General features: G+C 50.4%; 1 protein-coding gene and 1 pseudogene across 5 annotated transcripts in view; one reads left to right on the top strand and one right to left on the bottom strand.

Moving 5' to 3' along the window:
- The first annotated feature begins 6,998 nt into the window (after positions 1-6,998).
- LOC145510869 (small ribosomal subunit protein eS24 pseudogene) lies at positions 6,999-11,762 on the top strand (annotated as a pseudogene).
- Positions 11,763-13,859: 2,097 nt separating this feature from the next.
- Positions 13,860-26,151, bottom strand: part of SAFB2 (scaffold attachment factor B2) — a 29,417-nt gene continuing 17,125 nt past the window's right edge. Inside the window, exons 12-21 of one of the 5 annotated variants that reach the window (XR_014056537.1) lie at positions 25,350-25,480; positions 23,970-24,061; positions 21,192-21,328; positions 19,886-20,176; positions 18,565-18,709; positions 17,425-17,467; positions 16,418-16,548; positions 14,700-14,812; positions 14,512-14,578; positions 13,860-14,246 (exon numbers count right to left, since the gene is read on the bottom strand). Coding sequence is in view for 2 of the 5 variants with exons in the window: in XM_081499514.1 (XP_081355640.1) it covers positions 14,102-14,246; positions 14,512-14,578; positions 14,700-14,812; positions 16,418-16,548; positions 17,425-17,467; positions 18,569-18,709; positions 19,886-20,176; positions 21,192-21,328; positions 23,970-24,061; positions 25,350-25,480 (1,291 nt within the window). In the remaining 3 variants the exon portion in view is untranslated. Of the gene's footprint in view, positions 14,324-14,511; positions 14,579-14,699; positions 14,813-16,417; positions 16,549-17,424; positions 17,655-18,564; positions 18,710-19,885; positions 20,177-21,191; positions 21,329-23,969; positions 24,062-25,349; positions 25,481-26,151 lie in introns of all 5 variants that reach the window. The other 4 variants (XR_014056539.1, XM_081499515.1, XM_081499514.1 and 1 more) reach the window with 4 other exon arrangements.

Below are 26,151 nucleotides of genomic sequence, written 5' to 3'. Positions count from 1 at the left end.
AGTGGGTTGCCATTTCCTCCTCTAGGAGATCTTCCACCCCAGGAAACAAACCCATGCGTCCTACATCTCCTCGAATTGGGCAGGCAGATTCTTTACATCTGAGCCACTTGGGAAGCCCATATTCAACTATATCCTGGGATAAACCATAATGGAAAAGAATATTAAAAAGAAACATGTATAACTGAGTCACTTCACTGTACTGCAGAAATTAACACAACATTGTAAATCAACTATACTTTGATTAAAAAGTTAAAAAAAAAGACACTCTAAGGACTTCCCTGGTGGTCCAGTGGCTGAGACTCGTTTCTCCCAATGCCAAGGGCTGGGGTTTGATCCCTTGTCAGGGAACTAGATCCCACATGCTGCAATGGAAGATTCCACATGATGCAACAAAGATTGAAGATCCCAAAGATCTTACTTAATGTGCTGCAGTAAGAGCCAACACAGCTTTATTTGAGTCTTTAATATGACCCTCAGATCCCTAGTGGTGAGTGGAGAATTTTCAGGGGATCCCACTGACCCATGGGTTAATGGATGTGCTTGTAGTTATAAGGATCAAAGAGATGGTTTCTGAAACTTACTGAGTCCTTAGGCTGTGTGCCAGGCAGTGTTCAAAGAGCTTTACAAACCCTAACTCACTTAATCACTGAACAACAAATCTATGAGGCTGCTATAAATATCAGACCCATTATACAGATGAGGAAACTGAGTCCACAGCATGAAAAGCAGCACAAAGTAAGTGCTTGGGTTTAGCAGAACCTAGAATTTGCTCAGTCACCTCTGTGGACACCCGTTCTTGTCTCTCCAGAGAGCATTGCCTCTGGCATCCCAGGAAATTTTCCTGAATGTTTTGGTTCTCCAATCTTTGGTGACTCCACGCAGAAATGCTGGGAAAGGTGAGGGGAGAGGAGAGTGTGGCAAGTTTCTGGGTGCATGGAAATATCAGACACACAGAGACACCCCCCAGCCTCTGACACATGCACTTACACACACACACTACACACCTTGAGACAAAATGAGACTGAGACTGGCTAGATACACACTCCCAAGATAAAACCAGACACACCCATTTCAAAACACTTGTGCACACACACCCAGACCAATGAAAACACACCCCAAGACAAGCAGTGCTATGCACAGGAGACATGCACAGGGCTTTGGCGTGGGGGTGGCAAGGTTACAGGGACTCTAGACATCCTTGATTCCTGCAAAACCCTGCTCCAGCTTTCATCTCCATCTCCACCCTGGGGTCGGGCCTCCCGCTAATGTGGCAGTGGACCAGTAAGGGAAACGCAGGCAGAGAGAAAGGGACTGGGGCTTGCCGAGAGCCCAGGTAGGGACAACCGTGGGGCAGAGTGTGGCTCTCTGGCACCATCCAGTGGCCACGGGGTGGGGGGGGCAGGGGTCGCAGCAGCCCCTGAGGTTCAATATCTTTGCGTCTCCGGGTCCCTCTGTGTCTTTTGTCTCTATCTGGGTCCGTGAGTGTCTCTCTCTGCGTCTCAGTATGTCTTCTCTGTGCATTGCTGTCTCTTTTTCCTTCTGAGTCTGTTTCTGTTTCTCTGCAGTTCTGTTCCTTCTTCATCTCTCCATCCTTTTTTCTCTCTCTCCCATTCTTCCTGCTCCCCCCTGCCCCAACTCCTCTTCCATGAATTAGCTGCCTCCCTCATTAGCCTGCAGCTGTGACTCAGTCCAGGTTGGGCATGAGCTACCAACCTTATCAGCTCTGCTAGCCAGCATGCTCTTATCGCCTACATTCAGGTCTTTGGAGTGGGGGTGGGGGGACCTCATGCCTGCAGTCTGCAGGGGGTTCCCCCTGCTATTATCTTTGTCCAGATAACTTGGCCATGAGCCCACCTTGGCTTGCCCCTTCCCCAGGACTGGCTGCTGCTAGTTCCCTGGAGACAGAAAGTGCTTGCCTTTCTGGGATAACAGACACCTTTATCCCTACTAGGAGCCTGAGGATCCCCTCAACTGCTGAAGCCTGCCATCCCCACCCCCAGGGCCCCCAAATCGCCTGTGTCTGGTGGCCTGATCCCTGACCCCACTGGGACCTCACAGTGAACCCTCTCACTCTGAACCCTCCTCACTCTGAATCCAAGTCACCCACATTCCTGCTTGCTGGGTTCCTCCCAGATTGCTGCACCCATTCCTTCCCAGGGGCTCCTGCACATTCTGTTCCCTCTCCTGGGATGTCCTTCCAGTCAGCTCCTTCAGGAAGCCAGGCTCATTCCACCTCCTGCTTGAAACACTCCCCATGGGCTCCACTGAGCAGATCTGTCTCGGTCATGGTCACAGCTGTGTCCCTAGCACAGAGCCTGGCACACAGGAAATGTCGTGGAAGCCGCTGCTAAACAGAGGAGCTCTCTCCGGCTTCCCTGGTGACTCAGTGGTAAAGAATCCGCCTGCCAGTGCCAGGAGACCCAGGTTCCATCCCTGCGTACAGAAGATCCCCTGGAGAAGGAAATGGCAACCCACTCCAATATTTTTGCCTGGGAAATCCCATGGACAGAGGAACCTGGCAGGCTACAGTCCATGGGGTTGCAGAGTCTAACACGACTGAGCAACTATGTCGAGCCCAGGTCACCCATCTTGTCTTGCTGGGGGTGTGGGCCTTGACCTAACAGACTGCATTTCACTCTGTGCCCTGTTTTCCCAGGGACAGGGGGCGAGAAGACTTTTTCTGGGCTGCCTGTGAAACTTGCCCTGCTGGGTCTCATTTCTGTAAACATTCGGTCCGCCAGGGCCGGCAGGGTAAGCTTCAGTGTGTTTTATGCGCCTCCCCATGGGGGCCCAGTGCGAAGTTTCTGTGGCTGGCTATGTGGGGTGCCCGGCAGTTTCACGGCTGGCTGGCACGAGGTGGGCCCGACTGTGGGATTGGAGGCAGCCGCGAGGTATCATCGGCGACTGCTGGCACTTAACCCCTCAGCGTGCGGTTTTGAGACACCTGAACAGGGCCCCTTGTTTGAAAACCTGCTAACACAAGGTTATAGATCACAGCTGTGGTGGGCACGGATCCAACCCCCTCCCCAAGACTGCAAGGAGGTGGAAGAAGGCCCCGATTTAGACCTGGCTCTTCTAGAAGAATGGACTGCAACCACAATCACTGGCTAAGCACCCACAGATGCTGGGTCCTGTGCAAAGCACTTTATTTTTGACTATTAAAAAAAATGCTTTTATTTTAGAGACTTCCCTGGTGGTTCAGTCACTAAGACTCCGAGCTCCCAATGCAGGGGGCCGGGTTCAATCCCTGGTCAGGGAACCAGATCCCACATGCCACAGCTAAGAGTTTGCATATACATACTAAGACCTGGTACAACCTAATAAAAGAAAATAATAATAATAATTTTATTTATTTTTGACTGTGCTGGGCCTTGGTTAATGCACAGGCTTTTCCCTAGTTGTGGTGAGTGGGGGCTACTCTTTAGTTGTGGTGCACGGGCTTCTCATTGCGGTGGCTTCTCTTGTTGTGGAGCACAGGCTGTAGAGCGTTGGCTTCTGTAGTTTCTTCTCCCGGGCTCTAGAGCACGGGCTCAATAGTTGTGGCGCAAGGGCTTAGTTGCTCCGAGGCACGTGGGATCTTCCCAGGTCAAGGATCAAACCCATGTCTCCTGCACTGGCAGGCAGATTCTTTACCACTGAGCCACCAGGGAAGCCTGCAAAGCACTTTAAATGCATCAGCTCCTTGCATCCTCAGAAATCCCCCAGTCCGTTTTACAAGGAGAAAACTCAGGGCCTTCCCTGGAGATTCAGTGGTTAAGACTCTGTGCTCCCAATGCAGGGGGCACAGGTTTGATCTCTGGTTGGGGAGGATCTTACATGCTGCGTGGCATGGCCAAAAAAAAAAGAAAACGAGAAAAAACTCAGGTGTTCGAGGTAACTGGTTCCAGGTCATCCAGGTGGCAAAGGGTAGAGCTGGGATAACATTCTCCAGCCTGGCTTGGTCTCACATAAGTCACCCAGCCCTCACGGGGGCCTCTCTGACAGGACCATGGTGAGGAGCCCCTGGAATTCAATTCTCAACAGTCAGCCTCCCAGGGGAGAATGGAGGGAGGGCTTGAATCAGATCAACGGGTCAGTTGGGCCTGGGAACCTGCATTTTAAATAAGCCCCTCCCTGGGAATTCCCCAGAGGTCCAGTGGTTAGAACTCAGCGCTTTTGCTGCCATGGCCCAGGTTCTCCCCAGTCAGGGAACTAAGATCCCACAAGCCACCATGGTGGTGTGACTAAAAAATAAGTAAGCCCATCCCTCCACCCCCAGGTAACTCTTGCTAGAGGTGTTCCTTGGACCTTCCTCAGGAATAGCAGAGGCCTTACTACTGTACATGTCCAAACATTCCAGTGTTCCCTCTCAGTCTCAGTGGAGACGGTCTGCCACCTGGTGTTGATTGAAGACACTATAAGGTTTGGTGTCCCAGTCAGGCATTCTAAGCTAGGAGAATTCTGCCAGGCCCCAGAAGACCCAAAAGGCCAGACCGGGAATGAAAACATGAAGACAGAGGATTTTAAGATTTTTTTTTATGTGGACCATTTTTAAAGTCTTTATTAAATTTGTTACAATATTTCTTTGTTTTATGTTTTGATTTCTTGCCTGTGAGGCATGTGGGATCTCAGCTTAACCAGGGATTGAACCCACACCCCCTGCATTGGAAGACAGAGAGTCTAAACCACTGGACCACCAGGGAAGTGCATAAGATACAGGACTATTGTGTCCTTTCTCTCTTTCTCCTCTCCATAGATTTGATAAGAATTTACTCTCTGTCTACCATGCTGGCTCCTTGGAAGAAAAGCTATGACAAACCTAGACAGCATATTAAAAAAGAGAGACATCACTCTGATGACAAAGGTCTATACAGTCAAAGCTATGGTTTTCCCGGTAGTTATGTATGGATGTGAGAGTTCGACCATGAAGAAGGCTAAGGACCGAAGAATGAATACTTTCAAAATGTGGTGCTGGAGAAGACTCTTGCGAGTCCCTTAGACAGTAAGGAGATCAGACTGCTGCTACTGCTGCTACTGCTGCTACTGCTAAGTCGCTTCAGTCGTGTCCGACTCTGTGCGACCCCATAGCCGGCAGCCCACCAGGCTCCACCGTCCCTGGGATTCTCCAGGCAAGAACACTGGAGTGGGTTGCCATTTCCTTCTCCAGTGCATGAAAGGGAAAAGTGAAAGTGAAGTCGCTCAGTCGTGTCCGACTCCTAGCGACCCCATGGGTCTGCAGCCTACCAGGCTCCTCCACCCATGGGATTTTCCAGGCAAGAGTACTGGAGTGGGGTGCCATTGCCTTCTCCAAGGAGATCAGACTAGTCAATCCTAAAGAACATCAACCCTGACTATTCATTGGAAGGACTGATGCTGAAGCTGAAGCTCCAATACTTTGACCACCTGACGTGAAGAGCTGACTCATTTGAAAGGACCCTGAAGCTGGGGAAGATTGAAGGCAGGAGGAAAAGGGGACGACAGAGAATGAGTTGGTTGGATGGCATCATCGACTCAGTGAACATGAGTTTGAGCAAACTCTGGGAGACAGTGAAGGACAGGGAAGCCTGGTATGCTGCAGTCCATGGGGTCACAGAGAGTTGGACATGACTTAGTGACTGAACAACAACAACCACGTTCTGGGTGTATTAGTTAGACATGGGTGTATTAACCACGTCTTTATTTTCTTGTTTCTGATGCTTTGACATCTGGGGCTTCAGCCCCTCCCAGGGCCAGCTAATTCCCAGAGACAGAAAACAAGTCGCCCTAGGGTGCCTTTCACATGCAAACCAGCCAATTTAGAGCTCACGTCCCAACTCGCTCCTCTCACACTCAGCGTCACTATCGCCCTGCCCTAATCACCCCAGGGTCAGTGCCAGGCAGCTTTCTCTTGCGTTTTGTCATGTCTCTTTGTGACCCTATGGCCGTAGACCACCAGGCTCTTCTCTTCATGGGGCTCTCCAGGCAAGAATACTGGAGTGGGTTGCCCTTTCCTCTGCCAGGGATCTTCCTGAAACAGGAATCAAACCTGGGTCTCCCACATCACCAGCAGATTCTTTACCATCTGAGCCATCAGGCCACAAGCCTGTGGCCACAGGTAGCCACTGTCTCACTTCCTTGGTCAGTACTCACGCCTGTGAAACCCCGCCCCCAACACAGATTCGGTCACATCCCAGTGGGACAGGCAAAATAACGCGCCCCACCCCCACCTCCACCAAAGAGGTCCACATCAGAGATCCCTTCCTGACTGTGATCATGTACCAGGAAGGGAGGGAGACCCTACCAGGGCCCGAGAGTGGGCGCTTGTCTAACATTCAGAAATGAATTGTCTGAGGAGACACAAGGGCTGACAAAGCAAGAGACTTTGTTGGGAAGGGGGCGCCCGAGCGGAAAGCAGCAAATAAAGGAACCCAGGAGAACTGCTCTACCCCGTGCATGGCTCAAAGGCTCAGGGTTAATGGTAATGAGGTTGGTTTCTGAGTTGCCTCTGGCCAGTCATCTTGCTTGGCCCATATTTAGTCTGAGTAACCAGGCTTAGGGCTTCTCTGGTAGCTCGGTGGTAAAGAATCCACCTGCCAATGCAGGAAACGAAAGAGACTCGGGTTCGATCCCTGAATCGGGAAGATCCTCTGGAGGAGGAATTGGCAACTCACACCAGTATTCTTGCCTGGAAAATTCTCTTAACAGAGGAGCCTGGTGGGCTACAGTCCAGGGGGTCACAAAGAGTTGTATACGACTGAGCAACTGAGCGCGCGCACGCGCGCACACACACACCCCGTTCTCCCGGGTGGTGTGCGCATCTCTTGTTCAAGATGGATTCAAGCATGAAGGATTATGGGAGGTTGATAGGACATATTACAGGCTGGCATCTCCTCTCTCCTTTTGGCCCCTCTCGAACTCTTCTGGTTAGTTTTCAGAGGCAGCATCACTTTGCTTTTCAGGACCTACTGTTGCGCGGCAATTCAGGCAAGCAGGCCTGGCCAAGGCTCGTGATTTCGGAAACTGTCCCCTAATAGAGGGAGATGTTACTGTGGAAAAAGGATGAGAAATATGTTGTGTTCCTGGCTCTGAAGCTGGAGGAAGGGGCCAGGAGGCAAGGAATGTGGGCATCTTGGAGAAGCTGGAAAAAGCAGGGAATCAGATCATCAGATCGCTCTCCTAGTGCCTTGGAAAGAAACAGCCCTGCAGGCACCTTGAATTGAAGGACTTCAGGCCTCCAGGCTTTGAGGTGAGAGGTTTATGTGAATTTGTTATGGCAGCCAGAGGAAACATACACCTAATTCTCTTGCAGGTATTATGTGAAACTCTCAAACTGTAAAATCAGTGCAGTCCTGGGAATCCCCTGGTAATGAGTGTTTAGAACTCGGCACACTCATTGCTGAGGCCCCAGGTTTGATCCCTGGTCAGGGAACTAAGATTCCCACAAGCTGCATGCCAAGGCCCACCACCCCCCTACACCAAAAAATCAGCGCAGTACTCTGGGAAGAGGAGATGCTGAGAAACTGGCATCTTGCTGAGCCAATGAGGCCTCTGGCTCATAAGGCTAGACCTGACACAGTCACCCAACAGAATCTGCCCAGCAACCTGGGGTGGAGGCATCATGCCCATTTGAGAAATGAGAACTCTGAGAGCTCCAGAGAGGGTAAGTCACTTTCCCAAGGACACACAGCTGACAAAAGAAGAAGAGCCTGGGATGTGAACCCACCAGCCTCACCATCCTGTGATCTTGTGACCAATGAGGGAGGGATGGGTTAATCTCTGGAGGATGGGGGAGGGGCAGCACTGGGAGGTCTCAGTGGAGACCCTGCCCCTCGATCTGCAAACCAGTGAAAAAGCACCATTTTCCCAGGAACTGACAACTCTGTGCCTGTGTTTTTAAAAACTCAAAAGTCCTTTTCAGAGCATTGCATGTGAAAATATTTAACAAAGAGGAATGTGTGCAAATTTGAGACTGGCAATCATTGTGCAGGCTGGGGAATTCCTGCAAAGTGAGAAAATTTAACCTAGGAGCTGTTTTGAAATGTAATGAAATCTTTATGAATACAGAATTTAGCGGCTGATGGAGCTGACACATTTTTGTAAATGTGGAGACATGTGATAAGGTATTCATTCTGATTTTGCAGTTTTCTCTTTGCATTTTTGGAGCTGATCATTTCTGCCCTCTTTCTCTCTGGGCCTCAGAAAACATTTTATGGGTCTCCTGGAGAGCATGAGTACCTTAGGCCCTATTCCTGTAGGCCTCCCAGTGCCTGTTAACATTTATTGAGCACTTAACATTTTCCAGGAGCTTTATGTCTATTAACTAATTTAATCTTGGCAAAGACCCTCTATGGCAAATACTGTCCTATTCTCAGTTAACAAAGCCAAAACAGACAGGAACTATTAACTCCTATGGGCAGACAGGTAGGTTGGATTCCAAGTCTGTCTCCCAAGCCTACTGCAGTGGATCTCATTCCTATGACACCCAACAGCCCCCACCCTGACCTTTAAAACATTTTTTTTTAAATCGTGGCAAAATATATGTAACACAAAAATTTGCCTTCCTATGGACAGGTGCACACTGCTATATTTAAAGTGGATAACCAACAAAGACCTACTGTATAGCACAGGGAACTCTGCTCAATGTTATATGGCAGCCTGAACAGGAGGGGAGTTTGGGGGAGAATGTAGGAGGGCATGGCAACCCACTCCAGTATTCTTGCCTGGAAAATCCCATGGACAGAGAAGCCCGGTGGGCAACGGTCCATAGAGTCACAGAGTCAGACACAACTGAAGTGACTTAGCATGCATGCATGATTACCTTTATATATATGGCTGAGTCCTTTTGCTGTTTACCTGAAACTATCAAAACATTGTTAATCAGCTATACCCCAATAAAAAATAGAAAGTTTAATTAAAAAATCTTGCCATCCTATACATGTACCTGTGTTCACAGCAACACTATATGCAGTATCTATGACATACAATCAACCTAAATGTCCATCAACAGAGGAATGGATAAAGGTGTGGTACATATATACAATGGAATATTACTCAGCCATAAAAAGAATGAATAATGCCAGTGAAAGCATGAAATAATGCCATTTGCAGCAATATAGGTGGACCTAGACATTATTGTTTTAAGTCAGACAAAAACAAAAATATCATATGATACCACTTATATATGGAATCTAAAATATGATACGAATGTATCTATATAACAGAAATAGATTCACAGACATAGAGAACAGACTTATGGTTGCCAAGGGGGAGAGGGACGAGGGAGGGAAGGATTGGGAATCTGGGATTAGCAGATGCAAATTTGTATATATAAGACGGATAAACTACAAGGTTCTACTGTATAGCACAGGGAACTATATTCAATATCCTGTGATAAACCATAATGAAAAAGAATATAACTGAGCGATTAAACAACAACCAACAACAACATTCCACTGTATGGCCGGACCACAATTTGCTTACCCACACTACTAACACACTCATTGGTGGTGGTGGTCAGTCACTTCAACTGTGTCCAACTCTTTGCTACCCACTGGACTGTAGCCCGCCAGGGCCTTCTGTCCATGGAATTCTCCAGGCAAGAATACTGGAGGGGGTTCCCATTTCCTTCTCCAGGGGACCTTCCCCACCCAGAGATCGAATTCCCATCTTCTGTGGCTCCTGCATTGGCAGGCAGATACTTCACCACTAAGCCACCCAGGAAGCCCGAACACACCCATTAGAACGGCTATTATTTAAAACAAGAAACACACTCAGAAAACAAGTGGTGAAGATGGAGACACACTTGGAACTCTCATGCAGGGCTGCTGGGAACGTTAAGATGGGGCAGCCACGATGGAAAACAGCCTGGCAGTTCCTCAAAAGTTAAATGTCTAGAATTACCATAGGAGCCAGGAATTTCACTCCCAGGTATACATTCAGGAGAGTAGAAAACAGGTGTGCAGAGACATCCAGGCACACTCATCTTCAGAGCAGCATGACTCACAGAAGCCAAAAGGCGGAAACAACCTAAGTGTCCCAGATTCTTTTTTTTTTTTTGCGCCACACTGCGCAGCATGCTGGATCTTAGTTCCCCACCCAGGGTTAGAATGAGCACCTCCTACATTTGTAATATGGGATCTTAACCACTGGACTGCCAGGGAAGTCCCTGCAGATTCTTTTTATAACAAGTCTTTTCTTCCACCTCTCTTTTGTCTCCAGAAATAAAAATCAGGGCTAATATGACTTGTGTGCTCCATCGCTTCACTGGTGTCTGACTCTTTGCGATCCCATGGATTGTAGCCTGCCAGGCTCCTCTGTCCAAGGGATTTTCCAGGCAAGAATACCATGGGTTGCCATTTCCTTCTCCAGGGGCTCTTCCTGACCAAGGAATCAAACCCGTGTCTCTTGCGTCTCCTGCATTGGTAGGCAGGTTCTTTACCACTAGTGACACCTGGGAAGCCCATTATGACTTAACATACAGTTAAAAAAACAACAACAACAAAACAGCAGCCCAGCCATATGATGCTCTATCAGATACAAACAGAAGACATAAAAAGCCAATAATGTCTGATAAATACTAACTCAGCCTGTGAATGCTGGGGCACCAGTCCTGGTTACACTGAGCACAAGATGAAATGCTCAGACGCGTGGGCCTATTGAGACAGCTCATCTGAGGCAGAAGCAGCAGGGGGGATGTTTAGACCCTGCAGGTCTGTTCACAGAAATGGTGAACAACTCTTTGTAAGGTTCTGGACTAAATGACAAGCCATTTCCCTCAATTCTCCCAGAAGTTGCGTTCCTGAAAAATCTGTCTATCTTCGAAAACTGTGAACTCTTCCCTGCCAAATTCACATGTTGATGTCCTGGCCCCTAGGGCCTCAGGATGTGACTGTACTTGAAGACAAGACCTGCACAGAGGTTGTTGTTGTTCAGTCACTCACTCGTGTCTGACCCCATGCACCACAGCATGCCAGACTTTCCTGTCCTTCACTATCTCCTGGAGTTTGCTCAAATTCATGTCCACAGAGGTAATCAAGTTAAAATGAGGTCATTAGAGTGGGTGCTAATCCAACATGACTGTGATCTTATAAAAAGGGGAATTCGGACACACATGCACGCATACACACACACACACACACAGGGAGAAGGCTGCGTGAAGGAGGCAGAGAGACATTTACAAGTCAAGAGATGCCAAAGATTAGAAACTTCCCTGGTGGTCCAGTGGTTAAGATTTTGCCTCCTAATGAAGAGGGTGTGGGTTCGATCCCTGATTGGGGAGCTAAGATCCCACATGCCTGCCTCTTTGGACAAAAAAACAAAACATAAAAAACAGTATTGTGTTTTTTTTCCTCCCTGGCTGCTTGAAGATCAGCTGCCATCGTGAATGACACAGTAACTATCTGGACCAGAAGTGCATGACCAACCGACTACTTCAGCAGAAACAAATGGTCATAGATGTTCCTGGAAAGGCAACAGTACCTGAAACAGAAATTTGGGAAAAACTGGCTAGGATGTACCAGACCACACCAGATGTCATCTTAGTATTTGGACTGAGAACCCATTTTGGTGGTGGCTTTGGAATAATTTACGACTCCTTGGATTAGGCGAAGAAAGAGACCAAACACAGGCTTACAAGACATAGCCTAAATGAGAAGAAAAAGACCTCAAGAAAACAGCCAAAGGAACTCAAGAATAGAATGAAGAAAGTCAGGGGGACTGCAAAGGCCAATGTTGGTGCTGGCAAAAAAAAGGAGTCAAGATTCTGCAGTGACTGTATCTGTGGTGACTGTGCAGATTTTTCATGAAAGAGAGAATAAACTAAGACCTTTTACAAAAAAACACACAAAACAGTATTGTAATCAACTCAATAAAGACTTAAAATTAAAAAAAAGATGCCAAAGATTGCCAGCGACCACCAGAGTCTGGCGACCACCAGAGTTGGGGGCTTCACAGGTGGCACTAATGGTAAAGAACCTGCCTGCCAATTCAGGAAACATGAGAGACAGGTTTGATCCCTCGGTCAGGAAGATCCCGTGGAGAAGGGAATGGTTACCCACTCCAGTATTGCCTGGAGAATTCCAAGGACAGAGGAGCCTGGCGAGCTACAGTCGATGGGGACATGGTGTTGCAAAGACTCGGTCATGACTGAGTGACTAAAGCTTTCACTTTCACTGGACTGGATTGGAGTCTGGGAAAGGGCCTGTAACAGGACCCTCTCAACAGCCTTAGAAGAAACCAGCTGTGCTGACACCTTGATTTTGGACTCCTGGCCTCTACAACTGGAAGAGGATAAATGTTTACATCACCTATTCTGTAGTGTATCCAAGTAAAATGGAGCCTGGTGTTAGGCCTGGGTAATGAGGAAGGGGCTTGTCTTTCCTCACAGGCTGTGGGATGATACTGGCCCACACTCTCCACACTTACTGGGGCCCCCTCAGGAGCACCAGTTCTGAACTTTACGAATTGCTCCTGCCCTGTGACAAGATCTGAAAACAGGTGTCACCTCCAGATCCCAACCCCAATCTGGCTTCTCCTGGCCAACTCAGAACCCCCCAGCCCCTAGTTTCCAGACTAGTTTGTGGGGTGAGGAGATGAGGCTCTCTGTGCAGGAGGAAACATGCCACACTGGGCTCCAGTGCATCATGGAGATGGCGTCCTGTCAACTTGTCATTGGAAAATGACTCTAAAAGCCCCGTGGTGAGGGAGGTGTTTATTTGGGCAATTCAGACAGATAGGGACCGCCAGACAGATAGTGGAGGGCCAGCGCTGGCCTGCCTTTCATATGAGCGCTTCAAGGCAAGCTGGGTCAGGTTTTCAGATTGCTCTTTTAAACCCCCCTTCAGGAGTGGGGTTTTAAACCCAGCAGGAACACAGGGGACTCCAGGAGAATTGGCAATTGTTCTGGGACCAGTGGGTGGCTGTCCTAGTTACAGAGGAAGGGGAGGGGAAGGAGGGAATCATGTTCCCAGCAGGCTGCACACAGGTTAACTCATCACTCGCCAGTCCAGACCACACGGGTCCAGGGCTGAGACTCAGGGAAGCAGCTCTCCCTCTCACTCCCAAGCCCTGCACAGGCCCCCCAGGATCAGCCTTACGGTCACCAGGTCATCTCATCCCTGAGAAGAGTGGGGCCAGCGATCCTTCCAGAGACATGCCTCACTGTGGTGTCACACCGCAGGGGCCTGGATGGAGCTGGGAGAAGCTCGTGAACAACCCCTTTGGCCAGTCAGGGGTTTTCAATGAAGTTTGCTGCTGTGAGTGTGCTAAGTCATGTCCAATTCTTTCTGACCCCATGGACTGTAGCCCGCCAGACTCCTCTGTCGATGGGATTTCCCAGTCAAGAATACTGGAGTGGGTTGCCATTTCCTTCTCCGGGGATCTTCCCGACCCAGGGATCGAACCCATGTCTCCTGCATTGCAGGCGAATTCTTTATCACTGAGTTGCCAGAGAAGCCCTTAATGAAGATCACTGCTATTTATAATCACAAATGAGATTTCACCTGTGAACTTGCATTTCCAGGAAAATGGGTGGATCCGGTACCACTGGGTTCGTGCCAAGCAGAGGTTGCCCAACCCCGCCCTTCAGCTAGACCCACAAATTGCACAGAACCGTCAGGTAAAGTGACTGGTCCCAGGGCCCCTGGATGCACACACCCTCCCCGTTGGTGAAGAATTCCTAACTCCTTCCCAGCTCTGCCACCTAAGGGCTCTAGGACTCTTGTGAGCAATGTGACCCCTGCACCCGTTTCCTCCTCTGTAAGATGGGGACAGGGACGTCCCCTTTCACCAGGAGCTGTGAGAATTCAGGAATGTGAGCCGGCCTCTGCTTTCCAAACAGACAGCAATGCCGCTGAGGGCTAACCCTGTTCTCTGCTCTGTAATCACTGATACACATACACAGGTGAGAACCATAAACTTTTATTAATGGAAAAGTGGAATGCCTCATTAACAGAAACCTTGTCTTAAAAATGGCAGAACAAAAACACATTTATTTTAAAAAAAAGTGAATTCACATTGGATTGAGCTACAACACGGTGGCAGGATTTGCTTTTGCTTCTTAAAAGATTCCACAAGTTCAAGGAAACTCTGCTAAGAGTTCAACAGTACATCTGTCCGCCTACCAGGACGCGTGGAGGGGTGGGGTCTAGTAGTGGCGGGTGAAGTGGGGGTACTGGTGGGGGTGGGGGTCTCTGTTGCCCCGGTCCTGGCCAGCCAGTCCGTCGCTGTCGAGGCCTCCGGCAGGCACCACATCACCCTGGGTGTGCCCGCCGTGTGCAAAGCCACCTCGCCTAGGAACAAAGGCACGCGTGTGTTCTCATCGTGTCACCTCGCAGCAGCAGGCTCTGCAGTCTTCAGAGCCCCCTGGCTTTTTCCAGAGGAGAAAATTCACAACCACAGGTTGCCTTCTGGGAAGGACTATTAGTTGCGTAAGTTGTCAAGGGCTGCTATGGGAGTGTCTTCAAAACACTCAACCAGAAAGCTGATTGAGGATGCAGAAAGTGAAAGGAACTGAGGGGCGAGAAGAAATCAATTTTATGGGCAGACAAAACTTACCCTGATATTCCGCCCCGATCTGCCATGTGCCCGGGGCCTGAGGGTGCAGAAAGGCCCCTCTCACCACCTGGAAGAGAAGGAAGAGTCTGCTAACACTCCCTTCTCGGAAGCCCTGGGAAAGCTGGGGGGACCCTGGCTTCCCCTGCCCAGAAGCCCTCCCAGACCTGCAGGCGAGGGTCAGCCCATACCTTGCCACCGCGAGTGTTCCCGGCCTGCTGTGTCCGCGTCCACTGTGCCCGGCCAGGTGCGCTCCTGATGTTCCTCCAGCCTCTGGCTGTGCTCCGACCAGTCACGGCCACCTCTTTGCCAAAACAAAAGGCAGACACACAAAGGTCCCACTATGCCTCCAGGGAGAGGTTGTGGCTGTGGCTGGGAGATCGTGCCCCCCATCAAGAGTTTCTGAGCAAAGTGAGCAAAGAATGGGAAGAGACACTTCCCCAGAGAAAAACACATGTGGCCAGTAAGCACATGAGTAGGTCTTCAGCACAGCTAACGTCACAACCACCTCACCCCTGTCAGGATGGCTACTATTAAAAAGACAGACAATGGTGGCAAGGGCAGAACATGCAGACACAGGGATCCTCACACCGGGCTGCTGGGAATGTGAAATGGTACAGCCTCGTTGGAAAATAGCACAGTGGTCCCTTGAAATGTTAAATGTAGAACGGCCATTTGACCCAGCGATTCCACTCCAAGGTGTCTGAGACCAGTAAACCTGAATTTACACAAAAACTTGTACACCAACCACCAAGAGACCACCAAAGTGTCCATCAACTAACTCATGAACAGATACAAAAAATGTGGTCCCTCCACAAACTGGGAGATTCATCAGCCTGGAAAAGGAGAAAAGCCCTGACATTCTCTGCAACATGGATGCACCTTGAGGACATGCTGCTCACTGAGGGAAGCAGACACAGACAGACAGTGTGTGACTAAACTGATGGGAAACGTCTAGAACAGGCCAATCCAGAGAGAGAGAAAGTGGGTTAGTGGTTGCCAGGGAGATGGGGAGGGTCTGCTGATGGGGGCTTCTTTCGGGGGTGATGTAAATGCTCTGAAATGGGTTGTAGGGATGGAGGCATGGCTCGATGGATCAACTGAAAGCCATCCAACGGTGCACTGTCGACAACGAACTGCACAGTGGGCCCTGAAACAGCCACTTCAGACAGAAACCCTGGGAGCTGACGACCCAGACCCGGCCCCGTGGGCGGGTGCAGCCGCCCGGCCAGCGAGGACGCGGCTCCACAGAGCCTGCTGCCAGAGCATGAGCTCGCCCCTTTACACTGAAGACAGAGTGGCGTAACAACCTGAAAGAACTCGGTGCTAAGCAAGTCACTATCTATCCAACTGGCACCCTAGTCTTTGTAAAAGTAAAGTAAAGTAGCTCAGTCGTGTCCGACTCTTTGCAACCCCATGGACTGTAACCTACCAGGATCCTCTGTCCATGGGATTTTCCAGGCAAGAGTACTGGAGTGGGTTGCCATTTCCTTCTCCAGGGGATCTTCCTGACCCAGGGATCGAACCCAGGTCTCCAGCATTGCAGACAGACGCTTTACCGTCTGAGCCACCAGGGAAGCCTAGTCTTTGATCAACATCCAAAACACCCCTAGAAATGCAGCGGAGACTTCTGGTGATTGTGACACAGCCTGACAAGACACCTAGATAACTCTGGAGCACAGGGCCAAGTGAAGCTTCTCTACTACTGACAGGGGACAAGCCTCAGACAGCCTCAGGGCTAACTGCTTCAGCAGGGGGGTCTGCGATAGGGACCTTCACACCTAGGGCTGACACTGTTCCAGGTGACCTGGCAGGTACATACACGTGGATCACTCTCACAGAAACCAAGCTGGGACCAAGTGAGGGCAATGATACCCCCAGTGAGGCTTGGCATGGCCTGCCTGCTAACCTGGGTGGAGGTGGTGGCCCCCGGCCCTCGCTCATCCTCTTGTCGGAGCCATAGCCGCCCCAGCCGTCTCGGGAGTCGCGGGCGTGGCGCTCTGGTGGTCCTCCATGGCTGTGGCGCTCGTCTGAGTAGTGCTGGAAGGCACAAGAGGGACAGGGCGACTCCAGCCTCACCGTTCCTGGACAGGCTGGTGGCAGGCCCACCCTCTCGGTCTGGTCAACCTGCAGACCCTGCCACACAAGAGGACCTGCCCAGGCCCCTTCTGACACTTCTTGATCCCTTCCTCACTTGAGAACCCCAAGCACCCCTAAAGTTGCATCACTGATGCACACAAAGGACCAGCAGAGGGCCCCCCGGCCCTGTGAGCATGGAAAGTCCCAGGCTCTGGGTTCACCAAGATATCACTCAGACCCATTTCCCTGAAGAGGACAAACACCTGCTCCTTGCTGGTGACAGGAAGCACCCCCTACACCACCAGGGCAGGCCAGCGCCCTCCGACACCCTAGCTCAGTACTGTGGAGGCCTAGAAGCCAGCAATGCTGGTGGGAATGGTTCAGTGCCCCTGGCCAACCAAGTCAGTGCTCTGGAAGCCAGCACATCTTGGGAGCAAGAGAGGCTATGTATTCTTTCACCACCCCCACGTCCCCCACCCCATTTAAACAGCCATGACTCTGATGCTGCCCCCACCATTCTCATGGGGGCGGCATCCGCTCTCCTCTGAGCTGACACCCCAGGGCACCTGCAGGCCCTCAGACAGAGGTACCCACCCCAATACCTGACAAGGATGCCCTAAAACATAGGCTAAATGACCCCCAGCAGGCTGCTAAGCCCCCGTTTGAGACGTCCTGGGTGTCTAGACTGGAAGGCACTCTACATAAGCAGACAATCAATCCTCTTTATTCACTTCCTGTTGAATAAGATGAAGAACAAGCCCTATGTATTTAATGTCCATGTCGACCCACCGCACAGAAGCAGCCACGCTCCCAGCCTGAGGTTTGGCTTTTACTCACCTGCCCATCTCGCTCTCCCATCACTGACCTTGAACCTTCCCTCCTGCAAAACAGAAGTATCTCATTCCAACAGCAGCTGATGGCTCTCTCTGACACTGCTGTGGACCACACGGAAGAGTCCGACAACTGGGGTACTTATCCTCTTTCACCACATGAGAACAGTTAATCGATTGACAGGCCTGAAAAAAGAGCTGCTGGCAGCTCCCTGGGGGTAGGAGTGAAGTCGGAGCCTAAGAAAGTGGGGAGGAAGGTTTTACTGAACTAAAATCCCTCACAGGAGTCTCAGAAGTAGAGATCCAACCCACGAAGCCAATGCTAAATTAATCTGCGGCCTGGTGACAAACTGGGTAATAAGAAAGCCTTGGCGGGTCATAACCTCTGGTATGACCTGACCCATGTGACGAACACATCAGAAACCAAGTCTGGCCATGATTAAACAAATGAGTGGTGTCTCAGCTTGTCTTCACCCCCATTTCCCTTCCCTCATGGAGGAGCTAATGAGCAGTGGAATCGCACAAGGATATGCAGCCTGGGGGAGCGCAATGAGAAACCTAAAGAGAGAATGCTTAAACTGGAAAATCGAGGGCTGCCTTTCTAATAAATGAGATAGTCTTCATTAAAGAGGCACTGGCAAAAATAAAATTACACCCCAGATCCTTAAAACACAAAGCAGGCCTGACAGGGCCACTGCCACATCCTGCAGTCAGCCCCCTTGGTGCAGGCTGGCTCGGGCCCCATGTGGGTCAGTGACCCCTGCAGATGGCTCCAGTGGGTCACAGCCTTTCTCTAAACCACTTCCTCATCTGTAAGAACAAGGAGGCTGGGCCATGCCCTCCCCTCCTCAAAGACCTGTGCTCCAGTCCAACTCCTGCCCAGGGAGAGACAAGAAGGAAGAGTGGCCATGGAGACCCCAGGGAGCTATGCAACCCAGAGCCTGGGGCCTGTCCATCATACGAGGACAGTGCATGAAACACACACCAAGAGGCCATCCCCCTAGTCAAAGCGAAAATGCCCTAAGGGACCACTGATTCCCATGTCCCGCTCAAGGTCTGTCTCTAAAGCAAACGTGTGGCGGTCACTAGGAACCTCCCAGCACGAGAAAAGATGGAGACCCACCCCTGCTGGAAAGGGGCGGGGCACTGACCTGTCAGCTACATGCTCCTGGTACCGGCCCCGGTCACGGTGGTCGAAGTGGTGGAAACGGTGATCAGGCCGAGGGAAGTCCGGGCGGTACCTGTCCTCCATGGCCATGCGCTTTCCTTCTGGCCAATAGGTGTCATCTCGCCTGTTTTTCATTTTAAAAAAGATGCAGATTTCACTTATGAGAGAGAATGAGGGGAAAAAGCAAGAGGGTGGAGGTGGAACACACTACACGGTATCATTTAAAATATCCTACAGGGCTAATCTCTAAACATTCAGTCATTATTGCTTTGATTTGATATATTAAAACTCCCAGACTACCAAAAGGCACCCTGGCATTCTCATTTGACAGTCCTGAAAGAAGAACCACTGTGAACTAATTGTATCACAAGGCTGTTAATACCTTGATCCCCACAAGAGCTCAAATGTAAGTGAAATGAAATATCTGATTCTCCGGAAACAATGTTCCGAGTTACCACATTTTCAACTCGTCGTCTATGGTAACGTGAACTTCCCTCCGTGCTTTTACAGAAGCAAAGGGAATTAGATCGGGTGACAGCAAACTACACACAACTTGGGATGGTCTCCAATTATCTTCTACCTGATTTTTACCAGAAAATTAGGCTCACAGGTGGTGGGGTGATGGTTGACTGTCAGTTAAGCAGCTCAGAGAAGGCAGAGAGCAATAAACCTACTTTCTGAGAGGAAGGCAACCTGCTTTTCCACAGCACTGACTCTGTGCCTCTCACTCCAGGAGGACATGTGAGCCTGAAGGAGATGGCAGGGAACGCGGCCCAACGCATGCCTGCCTGTCTCCTCCCCATTGCTGCTGCTAAGTCGCTTCAGTCGTGTCCGACTCTGTGCGACACCATAGACAGCAGCCCACCAGGCTCCCCTGTCCCTGGGATTCTCCAGGCAAGAACACTGGAGTGGGCTGCCATTTCCTTCCCCAATGCATGAAAGTGAAAAGTGAAAGTGAAGTCGCTCAGTTGCATCTGACTCTTAGCGACCGCATGGACTGCAGCCTACCAGGCTCCTCCGTCCATGGGATTTTCCAGGCAAGAGTACCGGAATAGGGTGCCATTGCCTTCTCTGCTCCTCCCCACTAGACAGTACCAAGCTCCCCCAGGAACCACAGCGCCAAGGAAAGGACTGCCAAGGCGAGAGCATCACCAAGCCTCCAGCAAATGGCAGCTCTGGAGATACTCTACTGGTTGCAGACGTGGCAGCTACGAGCTCTGCCCAGGTGTCCATCTTCAGCATCCCCGACTCCCCACACCAAGGTGGACGCAACCATTCCCCACCCTGGCTGTGGCCTTACCGCCCCATGTCGTAGGGCCTCCTGACCACCGTCCGCCGCTCCTGCTCATAGCGTAGCTGCTCCTGCTGGTGCCGCAGCTCCTCACGCTCCCGCTGGATGCGTTCCTGCTCACGCCGGCGCTCCCGTTCCACACGCTCACGCTCCCGCTCTAGCCGTTCACGCTCCAGGCGCTCCCGCTCCAGGCGCTGCCACTGGCGGTCAAGCTGCTCGCGTTCCCGCTCCAGCCGCGCCTTCTCCTTGCCTTCGTGGAAGGCCTCCAGGCGCTGCTCCCGCTCCCGCTGCTCACGCTCTCTGCAAACACAGGAAGGCCACCCTGACTTTCCCACATGGTGGCACCCGGGCACCGAGGTCTTCGGAGGGAGCCTGGACACGTCAAGCTCCTGGTTGTGACCCGGCTGCCCCCTCACAGGCTCCAACCCGCCCCCTGAATTGCTCTGATCATCCAGAACCCCAAACTCCATCCTTTCCCCTTCTCCAACTAGCAAAACCGGAGTGAGCAGGGAGGGAGGAGGGATGGCGAGTGGACACAGAGCCTCAGGTCCAGACCAGGAGGACCTGCTCAAAGAGCACCAGAATGAAAACACAGGTAAACAAGGGCAGAAAAGTAAAAAAAGCAAAGGATAACTGCTACTCTGAAGTTCCTGAGCAGATAAACCCTGGAGAAATGGATGACAGCCACTCTCCCTGAGAGACAACTCACGCTCTTTTTTGTCACCCCTTCCCTCTCTGAGGGTGTACGACTAACATGGGACATTTTGAAAGGGATGGTGTGGGGACAGTAGAAATCCAGGCACCAGTGAAGGGATCGCAGGTCTTGCCCCTTGGCCACCGCACATAGGATCTGGCGAGGGAGCTAGGGATGCTCCCCTGCTCTCCTCACTCACTCCCAGGGCACCAGGGAAGGCTCTACACCAAGGGAAAGCCAGCTGGAAGGGAAATATCTACAAATGGGTCAAGAAACACTGACTTTCTAAAGCCCACATGCAGAAGCTTAAGTCACACTATTTTAAAAAAGCAAACTGGAGAAGCTGTTGATCCAGTTTGGTGGGGAAGACTGAGGTCTCAACCCCAGAGACCCTCCTGTCAAAGCCACAGGCGGCCTGGGTACGTGTGCTACCTGGACCAGGGCACAACTTCAGCCAGAGGAGATGCTGCTGAGCAGAAACAGGCTTGGATGACTGTGCTGGGACGACCACGTCGTGCAGTGGGCGGGGGGTGGGGTGCAGCACGGACAGCAGGAGGCCAGCAAGCCCAGGCGACTGGCTTGGGAGGAAGGGCAATCCCCCCAAGAAGAGACCCCACTCACCGCCGCCTCTCTGTCTCTCGGATCTCCCGCTCCCGCTGCCTCTGGCGCTCTCGCTCCCTCTGCTCTTTGATTTTATCAAATGACAGGATGTCTCTCTTCTCCTTGCTTTCCGACTTGCGATCCTGACTCTTTGAGCTCTGTTGACCAAAATTGGCTTATTAACGTCAGGGAAATGATGATGACAAACGTACGATGCAAGTGAAGTTAGCATGTCTAGACTAGACTAAGAACCTTGGGTCCCCTGGGGTTTACAGGGAGGCCCCCAGCATGGGTTGTCTTTGCTTTCAAATCTTGCAAAGGGCATTAATGAAAGAGAAGAGGTAGGGTAAAACCTCAGCAAGCAGTTTCTCTGGAATCACAGAGCCAAGCACTCTGCATTATCTACAGCGAAACCAGGCTCCCCGGAGGCACAGGGCAGGCGCACAAGCCACCGTAGCAATCCCTCTGCTCGGTGGGGTCACCCCTCGACTGCTGGTTCAGGCCTCAGGTAGGGGGCCTCAATAAAGAGCAAGCCAAAGGCCCATGAGTGTAAACCAGCACTCCAGATAAAGCAGAGTACTGTGGGCACTTCTGTGCTCTTCCATTTCTGGGAGAAGGCAGGAAACACTGACAAATGACTTCCATTCTGAGGCTCTCCAAGGCTGGGGCTCCCACACTGGCCACAAGCCAGCCTCTCCTGGAGGGTTTCGTGTAACTCAGAACCCAGGGCCTCCTGTGGACCCGCTGCCTCACAATTCCCAGGGAAGGAGCCTGGGACACATTTTTTAAAAAGCTCCTCAGCAGTCTTTTCTTAACTGGCTCACAGAGGGGCAAAACATCAACGAAAAACAAAGCAATCCAAAAGAAAGGAAGTCAAAGGTCATAACCAAACATTTTACTGAAGAGGGGAAAAAAAAGGAGGGGACACAGAGGAGACCCGTCCACGCTCATTACAAGGACAGGTTCACAACCCCAAACACCGCAATTATCTGCGAGGGCAGAATTGGGAGTCTGAGCGCACACTGCAGGTTGGAGAGGGGAAGGACCGACGGCCTGCGTCCCGAGGTACAGATTTCCTCTGCTGGGGAGGGTGGCGTGGCAGTAGCGGGGGGAGAGGTGTCTCACATTGCGCTCCCGGGTCCACAGCCTGCCCTCGTCACTTCTTAGCGGCCTGGCACATGCCAGTGTCCTCCATAACCTTCCTGAAGGGCACTCAATGACCATCTACCACAACAAACAACGTGTCTGCAGCTCTGGATCTGCCAAGTGGCATACCCACAAATGCTACATCCAGAGGGGACGTGGAGACAGCCAAGTGTCTGTCAGCAGGGGACTTGGTCAAAAAGACTGCAGTACATCCACAGCTCAGTAATAGAGCTTTATGAGGAGAAGGACCAACCCCCCCACACAAACACCTGGAGGGAAAAGGACATTCCCCACACACACCTGGATGGATTTCAGGGATACTATGCTGAGGGCAAAGACCAATCTGAAGGTCACGGTTGTATGATTCTCAGGACACCATGCTGGTGACAAAAAGCTGGTTACAGGCTTCCAGCGTTGAGGATGGACTGGTGGGGTGGGACGACGTTACAGGGGTGCCCAGGAGATCTTTGTGCTGAGGGACCAGGTATGCACGTGGACTGAGGTGGCAGGACTCAAGTCTACACTGGTGACAAAGTGTCCTGGTGCTGCCCCCACCTCCACACAGTTAACTGGGACAGAACCACTGGGCAGGTTCCTGGGACCTCTGTACTATCTCTGACAACTTCCTATGAATCTGTAATCACTTCGAAACTTGAACTTAAAAAAAAAGTTAAAAAAAGCCAACCTGTCTCATACATAAAGCTCCACAAGACAGCACAGATGGGCACAGCAGCAAGTCCCAGGAGGCCCAGGCCCCATGGTGTTGTACGTGTACATATGCAAGTGACGGGTGCATTGGCCACTGAGAGGGGCCCATGCAGAGTAGAGGCTTCTGCTTTATCTCGTCTCTTTCTGTACTAGTTGTATTTCTCATCAAGTTTACATTTTTATTTGTTTAACGTCACAGTTATCTGGCTGGTAAGATTATTGGCCTTCCTTGGTTTTTCTCTGTATTTTATGATTCTCCTCAGGGGAACACAGCATTGGGAACTGCTGCTTTATGGACCCCAAGTGCTCATTTCAAAATTAAGCCTCAACATCATAAAGTACTCTTGGGTGAACACTGCTAGCTCTGTACTCACTAAAAGGGCACTGCTCTCCTCGCTAATGTTTTAGTTAGAACCTTCAGCTGGGAAGAAAGGGTTCAGTTTGCCAGAGTAGAAAAAGTAAAACAAGAAGCAATAAACTTGTCCTATGGTGCAGGCCATGTAGGCAACAGAGCTCACTCTCTGATCATGGAAGAGAGGCAGGTGGGCTCAACTTGTCTTTTTGGTTAATTAAAAAAAAACCTAGAAAAACAGCCGCAGAAAATGAGCAGAACCTGCCTTCCAGCCTGACAAGCCCTAGGCCTTGCCCATTCTATCCAGTTCATGAATCAGCTCTCCTAGAAGATGGTATAGAATAATAGGATTGGCAAAGGGCCAACACGTTTATGGGCTGCAAACACAGTTAAGGATTGTTTTAGAGTAAGTTTAAGAACCTAATCCGTGTCTGTGCACAGTCTAGTTATTAATAGCAAAATGTCTCCTGAGTACTTCAAAGAACCTTAACATTTCAAGGGTGAAACGACACTGTTCTCATAACACAAATCAACGTGGTTGTTAAACCATCATTGGAACAGGCCGAACTCAAGAGGGCAGGGGCAATACTCACTCTCTCTTTTGACCTGCTTGTGGTTTTCACACTGATGACAGGCTCCCCTTTGGATTTATCCATCACAACAGTTCGTTCCATTCCTTTGCTTCCTTCAGGAAAAAACACACCGTCTATGAACGCATGTCGACACCCTCCCTCCCCGACCACAGGCGGGCCCCAGGCTGACTGGGGGCTCTGGACATGCTTTCCACGGACTGGTGTGAAGCTCTGGAGCCTTGGTGCCCCGACTCGCCTCTCTGATGTGATAAAAAGTGCTGCTGACATGGCAACATTGGGTGTAAGGTGGCTGGTGTCCCCCGACTGGGCTTTACTCATCTGGGGTTATCTGTTCGAATCTTACAGCGTAAATGAGGATCAAAGTGCATTCTGCAACATGGGTGCAAACATTTGCCACCTGCGGGCTTCCTTCACCCCCACACTGAACCCCAGCAGCTTCAAGGAGAACCCACTCAGACATGTGTTCTGCCCACACATCTTGGGGAGCTCTGCACAACCCAGGGCCCCATATTCCAAGTCAGACAGTGCCTGCAGGCTCATGCGCCCTGCCAGATGGGTGAGCTCCCCTCATTCATCTCCCACAATGAAGGCTTCCAAACTGATTTTCCCTCAACAACACAATTAGCAGGCTCTAACCACCCCAACAGTTAACTGATTTAGGGACATTTATAATACTTGAGGAACATCTTAAAAAACATGCTCCTCTTGAGACTGCTGGCAAATTACCCCAAACACTTGAAATGTAACTTGTAATGTGCTGTACGAAATTCCCAGGCTCCAGATGGCTGGGTTTTGTTTGTTTTATTGGGTGGGGGGGAGGGTGCGCATACTGGTTTTATTTTTTCAACAAAGCACTCTACACACTCATGCAAACCCAAAGGTCAGAGCACAATCAACTTTGATAAAATGACAACAGAGGTGGGGTGCCCCAAGTGTAGCTGCTGCAATGCATGTACATCCTCTGAGGTTTCCGTTTTCTATTTTTTCCTTCTCTCTTTTTTTTAAACTATATCTAGTTTTAACATAAATGCAGGAAAAACTTGATGACAGAAGAGCAGAATCTCATGGAATCAGTCACAGGAACCCAGGACACCTGGCTCTTGCAAATCCCACACTCTATTCTGCCAGAGACTCAGGGAAAGCAAATATCCAGGTCACTGAGCCACCAATAAACACAGACCCTGACCAGGAAAGCTCTAGATCTCTGATGCTGCAGAGCAACTCCCTTTAGCCACTTCATCACCCAGGCTCTGGTGCTCTCAGCGCTTCCTGTACACAGCTCAGCTCAGCAAAGGGCACCTAGTGGGCCCTCGCCCCACACGCCTACTTGCCGCCCTTGCCATCTCATTCCTTCTTGTCAACACATGACAGACTCATCACCTGATTTCGTGACTCTGGACCGATTTTCAGGTCCTGATTTCAGCTCGTTTTCATCTTTCTCTTCCTTTTTAATGTCTTCAGGCTCTTTTTCCTCCTTTTTCTCCATCTTCTCTTCCTTCTTAATGATGGTTCTGTGTACACAGAAACAAAGTTACCACACCTGAGCTCCTGAGAGTCCCACAGGAGCAGGTTATACTTCCACACACAGCAAACCTGTCCGCTGGCAGTCAAGGGGAAGAATTATTTGAAAACCGTGGGAAAGATAATATCCTCTTCAGATACAGCCCCTTCCCACTGAAGTTCCCTGCCACACCTAGAGACCTGCTGGATGACACTAAAGGCTCATAGGGTGTTTTTCCCAAATGCTAAATGCACCAGTACATCAACAGACCCACATGCAGACATAAGAAACATTCCAACTGTATAGAAAAGCCTGTTAAAGACTAATTTCAAATGCTTCCTTTTGTATTTGTGGAACATTATTTTTAACTTTTGTAGGAAAAAAACACTTTTCCCAAAAGCAGAGTGTAAAAACGAATGGAGGTTCAGCACAAGGATGGGTGGTGCCTGCCACATGAAGCTGTGGTTCCCACCCAGACCACCTGCACACTACACTCTGGAGGAGGTACAATGGCATGTGATGTGCCAGCAAACATGAAAACCATTAGCACTATTTCAACTGAAGGCAATTTCTTGCTAAGCAGTCAAATACATCACAGCTGCCATTCAAACATGTCTCCCATACCCTCTACTGGTGTTTGTCTCAGTCCACGCTTACTGAATGCCCACTGCATGCTAGGGT

Source organism: Giraffa tippelskirchi, chromosome 6 (assembly GCF_054371585.1).
Source record: "Giraffa tippelskirchi isolate mGirTip1 chromosome 6, T2T-mGirTip1v1.2.pri, whole genome shotgun sequence".
Classification (NCBI taxonomy): Eukaryota; Metazoa; Chordata; class Mammalia; order Artiodactyla; family Giraffidae; genus Giraffa; species Giraffa tippelskirchi.
Note: the sequence above shows the minus strand (reverse complement) of the source record. Positions and strands in the feature narration are given on the sequence as shown.